Source organism: Bison bison, unplaced genomic scaffold, assembly GCF_000754665.1.
Source record: "Bison bison bison isolate TAMUID 2011002044 unplaced genomic scaffold, Bison_UMD1.0 scf7180017864465, whole genome shotgun sequence".
Taxonomy (NCBI): Eukaryota; Metazoa; Chordata; class Mammalia; order Artiodactyla; family Bovidae; genus Bison; species Bison bison.
Genome location: NW_011495026.1, coordinates 8,717,586 through 8,724,145, shown reverse-complemented (window position 1 = coordinate 8,724,145; position 6,560 = coordinate 8,717,586). Strand labels below are relative to the sequence as shown.

Here is a 6,560-nt window from a genome sequence, read left to right as displayed (position 1 = left end):
GTTCGCGCGCGAGTGCCAGAGCGGACCCCCGGTTCGCTGGGGAGCCCCTGGGCCGAGTCGGTGTGCGCCCGCGCGAGCTGCCACTTTATTCTTGTTGTGAGCGCGGCGGCGCGGCGAGGGGCGGGAGAGGGCACTGCCACTTTAAAAGTGGGGAAGTCCGCCCTCCTGAGGTAATGGTAACCTCAGCCTCCTCCCCTCCTCCTGCCCGAGAGAGAGAGAGAGGAGAGAGAGGGGGAGCGAGAGAGAAGACTTGTTTTCATTCATAACTTTTTCCTTTTCCTTCCTCTCCGTCAACTATTTATTCCCCGCTCGTCTCAGCGCGGATTGCAGAGGGCGCAGCTCCACCGCGGGAACCGGCGATGTGGCGACACCGCTCCGCCGCCTGGGCCCCCGGCTCGCTGCGCCCCGGCTCTTTAGGAATCCGGCTTCTCCTTTAAAGTGTAGACAGATATTTATTTATAACCCTCCCTGCCTTGGGCTTGCTTTTTGGCGCCTGCATTCACTCCGAAGGCTTTTCCTGATTTGTAAGCATCCTTGGTGGCATACGCCAAAAGGCTTGGAAATCCACGGTGATCCTTAGAATATGATGGGATTGTCCGAAAAGGTATTCGACTTCGATTCGGGGCTTTCTTGGGGGAGAAGAGTCTGCCGAGAGCGTGTGAGCGTGTTTGGGGCTAGATCCAGGGCTGTCACTGCTGGAAAGGGGGCTTTGCTTCAGATCCGAGGTGGCTGACATTCTTTGCTTTTTCTTTTTATCTGGTGGCCTCCTTTACCGGCCAGCAGGAACTTTGTTAACAGCTAGCATTAAAGACTCAGATTAAAGTCATGCCTTGTGCTTTTTCTACTCTCTTCAGATCCACGTTTTTTTCTTTCGTGTGGAGTCTGACTTACTACTTGTAGATACTCTTTGCTTTAGAAGCACTGGGTTAGAAAGTGCTTTGCGAGGAGGAATGATACTGCAGAGTAACGATGGAATCTTTTTAACAGTCCTTAAGGACTCCAGGACTAAACCCAGCAGGTTGTGAACATGTTTCTCCTTGAGTACAGAGAAGGTAGAAGAAGCTAGAAACTTGAGGCTCCGAGTTGAAAGAATGAACGGGGGGAACGCCAAGAAGTTAACATGTAAGACAGTCCAGGGCCATTCAGTGAAGTTAATAGATGAAATGGACTTCTTTCTGCCTTATTCCTGAAGCTGATGAGATTTGGCTCATGGTAGTGGAGAATAGGCATTTTTTCCTTTGCATTCTTGAACTGGATCAAATCTGTAGATTGTGGGAGGAATTTGTGTGAAAAATATTCTGGTTTACCGTTTATGAGAACAAAAACGTTTTTATGTTTAATAGATGGTTTTATGAAGAATACATTATAAATTAGAAGTAATTTATCATTGGTATTGAAATAGATTTTTACCTGGATATTGCTATACTTTATTTCAAGAAGCACATTGATTCAGAGTTGGCAGTGCTTTTGAAAATCAAGATCTGGCATGTAAATACAAATTTTTAGAGGAAATACAGATAATTAAAATGGCCAGGATTTCCCCATACTACTTTAAAGGCCAGACACTTATTTGTATGTGAAAGTTATCTTGTTATGTCAGTGATCCTTATTTAAACTTAAAAAAATTCAAATGTGAATGGTCTTAACATTCACAGAACTGTACATTGAGTTTTGTGTGTGTGCTTTAGAGGCTATAAAACACCAAGAACTGTTGTGTTCGTCTGCATTCACTTTTACATCTTGTAGACTAATAGTGAACTAGGTTTAAAATTCTGGTTTCTACTGAAGATGACCTCTTAATTTGAGATTCCATTTCAGTTTGGAGTGTCTTTTTTTTTTTAATGCTTGAAGTATACCTTGACTAATTTCCTGAACACTAGTCTAATGCTTATAACAGCAAACAGATAATTAAAGACAACAGCACCATAGCCATTCTTAGTTTGTTGTTGTTGTTTTAATGGATGTTTTCTTTTATGGAAAGTACCCATGAACTGATACAGAGCTTCTTTGGATGAGAGCTGTTTATTAGTGCTTATACTCAGTGTTCCCCACAAGGGCATACTCCATTTTGTTTGTTAGATTCACAAACAGGAAGACATTACTTCTTGATTCTGCTTTTTAAAAGTTGAAAAAACTTCCAGTTCTTATGGCATGGGGTCTCTTGCCTACATTCTTCTTCTATGATGTGGTCCTAAGCCTCTCTCTGAATTGGACTCTGTCCAGGACCCCAGCATCATTGTAATCCGCTGATGAGGGAGATCATTACCAGGTGGTTTAGGCAATTTGTGACTTGACAGGATTTCTCACCTCTTCTGCCCCCACCCCCCCAAATGCTTCTTGTCATTTTTTTTTTCTTTTTTTTTTTTTTCCATCTTTGATTTCCTTTCAGGATTTCAGATGCATGCCAGGTTTCCACTGATTGCCAGAAATCAAGATCACTACACATGGATCCCCAAAATCAGCATGGCAGTGGCAGTTCATTAGTTGTGATCCAGCAGCCTGCATTGGATAACCGTCAGAGGCTAGACTATGAGAGAGAGATTCAGCCTGCTGCTATTTTGTCCTTAGACCAGATCAAGGCCATCAGAGGCAGCAATGAATACACAGAAGGGCCATCCGTGGTGAAAAGACCTGCTCCTCGAACCGCACCAAGACAAGAAAAGCATGAGAGGACTCACGAAATCATACCGATTAATGTGAATAATAACTATGAGCATAGACCTACCAGCCACCTGGGACATGCAGGACTCTCAAATAACACCAGAGGCCCCATACTGAGCAGATCAACTAGCACTGGAAGCGCAGCCAGTTCTGGGAGCAACAGCAGTGCCTCTTCTGAGCAGGGGCTGTTAGGAAGGTCCCCGCCAACCAGACCCATCCCTGGTCACAGGTCTGAAAGGGCAATCCGGACCCAGCCCAAGCAACTGATTGTGGATGACTTAAAGGGCTCCTTGAAAGAGGACCTGACGCAGCACAAGTTCATTTGTGAACAGTGTGGGAAGTGCAAGTGTGGGGAATGCACAGCTCCCAGGACCCTGCCATCCTGCTTGGCCTGTAACCGGCAGTGCCTTTGCTCCGCTGAGAGCATGGTGGAGTATGGAACCTGCATGTGCTTGGTCAAGGGCATCTTCTACCACTGCTCCAATGACGATGAAGGGGATTCCTACTCGGATAATCCTTGCTCCTGTTCACAGTCACAGTGCTGCTCTAGGTACCTGTGTATGGGAGCCATGTCTCTGTTTTTACCTTGCTTACTTTGTTATCCTCCAGCCAAGGGATGCCTGAAGCTGTGCAGGGGGTGTTATGACTGGATCCATCGCCCAGGGTGCAGATGTAAGAACTCCAACACTGTCTATTGTAAGCTGGAGAGCTGCCCCTCCCGGGGTCTGGGTAAACCGTCATGATTTTTGGAGGTGGGTTGGACCTCCTGAACTTCTCTTGCTTTCAAGCTGTGGCTGTTAAAAAAGATGCTGTCAGATACTGGTTTTATTTTCTTTGCAGTTTTCCCCTGTTTCCCACCTTTCTCCCCTTCTTTCCAAGGTTTGACTCATGGATTGTACTCTTCTCTAATGGATGGTCTTCAGTAAGAGTGGACTGTGAAATGCATCTGGCTCCCCCTTATGACAAGAGCCTCTGCCATCCACTCGAGAGGGTATTGAGAGCCAGTGGGCTTTTGTGTAGCCTTTTTGTTCTGCAAGCAACTTTCCAAAGTTGTACACGTGAACATATCCACACATGTATACCCAGGCTACAGTGATTTAGAGCTGTTTTTGATTGGGTACTCTGGGAACAGGGAAATTGGTGTTTAAAGAAGCAGCAGTTTAATTGCTTAAATAAGCTATATATTAAATCTGTCTCCAACTAGGGCTATCTTCATAGCATTAGACACTTAAGTAGCATGGGAGATCTGTTTTTGTTACAACGTTAAAATTCCCCTTTAACCACTGCCCTCTCCTTGCTCCTCAAGAGTCTATCCCCTCAGTTTTGGTGTATCTTATTTTAGAGACGCCAGGGTTTTGTTTTGTTTTTTTCTGTGTAATTTTAGGTCTGCTTTACAATGTAAGTCTTCACATTGGAGATATATTGGTTGTATCTTGCTCATCCTTATTCAAGCTTTCATATTTGTGAAGGACTCGACTCCCTCCCTTCCGAACTCCTTGCTTTTCACCAAATTACTCTTGTCATTGAGGGCACTTGGATAACTGAAGTTGATATTTATATCTGATCAATCTATAGATGTCACAGAACTATGCTGCCTGAAGTGATCTTGGCTCCTTAATGGTTTTTGGCCACTTCGTTAGTTAACAGCTGGGTAGTTCTAATCTTTTCTGTTTCATTGCCTTAACCACAAATTGTGGTGCTTTTTGTATATTTTATGTATAAATCACAAAGTTGAATTCTGACTATTTTTAAGACAAAAGTCTGTTAAACTTTTTTATTGTAAAGAATATTTATTATGCGAATCTCTATTATTTTATGATATTTATTGCAAAAGACTGTTGAAATGTACTCATGTCTGAATATAACAAAATATCAATACGTAACGGAAAATAAGGTGACACGAAGAAAGTACATATGTTAACTATAATGCAGAAAATATATTAATTAATGAAACTGTCTCTTGATTTCTTCATTTAATAGCGTGTACTGTTGTGATTTTTGTCATTTGCTTTGACTCTTCATGCATACCCATTTTCTTTCTTTCCCTTAATATACCAAATCTAGATGTAGGTGACCTCAAATCTTGAACTAGATGTTTCCTAGAAAATTCACTAATCAAGATTTTGTATTCCAAATTCTGTTTCAACAAATGCCCAAGTGAATCACTTTACAAAGTGAAAAAGGTTTTTTTGTGATTAATATTAACAAGTCCGTCCCTCCTTTGGCTATTCTGTAAGCAAGGGGTTTTGTGTATATCAATTTCTTGGAATGGGACATACCTGTATGTTTTAAATAATGTTTATCAACTCTTGGATTAGTCTGAAATTAATTTTCATCAGCAAAGCTTAAAAAATTAGTTCTGTAGCCATTATAGGAGTCTCTGGCACTGTCATTTTAATAAAACATAGAATTTAAGAGTGCATCAAGGGGATAGTTAACGTTATCAAACAGATGTTTTAAAAACATTCCAATCCTTTTCATTCCTTTAATAAGTCTTTAATGTGCCCTGATCAAATAACATTGTGTCATGTCTCATGGAATTAGAAATGTGAGGGTGTGAAACTTTATATTAAAAAAAGTACGTGTTTTTAGTTTTTAGCCTGCTGAAGTCAGGACATAGTTAGAATCTTTGGGTCTGATAAAATTTTGTTCACATGAATCCTCAGACTCGATTTCACTAACTCCTCCGTATGCCTAAGTGACGTGTCAAACCTGAATAATCAGCACTTGAGAATAAGATGTTGACATAATTTGAACCCAGGATTTAGGCTGTCAAAACTCTTATCCAGTTTTTTTGTTTGGTTGTTGTCTCTTACATGATTTGACTACTAGTTTTGGATTATTTATCCTTTGTATTCATAGGCTTTGCTTTTGTTTTAATTAAATAAGACATAAGCGATAGAAACTTTTAATGCATTTCCACCAAGCCACCAAACCTATTAGTTGGCATTGTGACATTTGGCTTAATCAAGTATTTTCTCTATGCTCTGAAAGCAGAAACATTTTTTAAAATTTCATAATCTATGGTATTTTAAAATGTGAATTTGTTTCCTCTTGTATTCAAGTTATGTGGTGATATCACTGGTCCCTGAATATTGAATATTTCATTGAGATTTGGCTCCTTAATGAAGCATATAAATAGACTCCTTCAAAATACTGTGTAAATTTTTTCTGTTATTTAGACCCTTCGTATAATCAGGAATTGGTGTAAGAGCTGTCTGTAGTTAAACTAACCAGACTAAGAAGCTGTGGCTTTTATTGAAAGAAATTCATAACTTTTATGAGAATAAGGTATGTTGTGGAGTTTTAACTTCTGGCTATATGGGGAATACATTAAAATTATAATATTAAGATGGCAGTCTGCTGCTGCTAGGGTTCTATATGCACTCTGGCATAATGTCAGGCCCATATTTGGAAATAGCAATAAGTTAGTAGTTCAGACTTCTAACATGCTTGTCAGATACAAAGAATAAACACTTTGATTCAAAACTTCCTCCTTTGTGATGGTTTAAACCTAGAAGAAGAAAATATTAGGATGTGTCTTCATCAGTGCTCATGAGTCCAATGTGTTTGAACCGAATACTGATGATCATTTAAAAGTGCTAAGGCTTTGAAAGCATTAGCACAGCTGACATTTCTTATAATACCCCTGCCATTTATTTGATACTGCCAAGTTAAAAATACCACATAGACAGATTAACCTTTCCCTTTTCCTCAATTTTGTCCCTCTTCCTCAACTGCCAAAGCTTGACAAAATGAATATTTTTTAAGTAGTTCCTTTCCAGCATGTTTTCTGAGTGCTGTTCGTTTCATTCAAAGAAGTTTTATTTGGATAATTTAATTGTGAATAAAACCAGTACAAGATTTCTGTAATTGAGTAGCTTCTTGTCAACAGTTTA

At 40.4% G+C, this 6,560-nt stretch overlaps 1 protein-coding gene across 1 annotated transcript; it reads left to right on the top strand.

Moving 5' to 3' along the window:
* Positions 1-49: 49 nt before the first annotated feature.
* On the top strand, positions 50-4,638 carry SPRY1 (sprouty homolog 1, antagonist of FGF signaling (Drosophila)). Its single transcript, XM_010860263.1, has 2 exons — positions 50-604; positions 2,390-4,638. Exon 2 carries the CDS (start codon positions 2,445-2,447, stop codon positions 3,402-3,404), a length of 960 nt encoding a protein of 319 aa, XP_010858565.1. The 5' UTR covers positions 50-604; positions 2,390-2,444; the 3' UTR covers positions 3,405-4,638.
* The last annotated feature ends 1,922 nt before the right edge of the window (positions 4,639-6,560 follow it).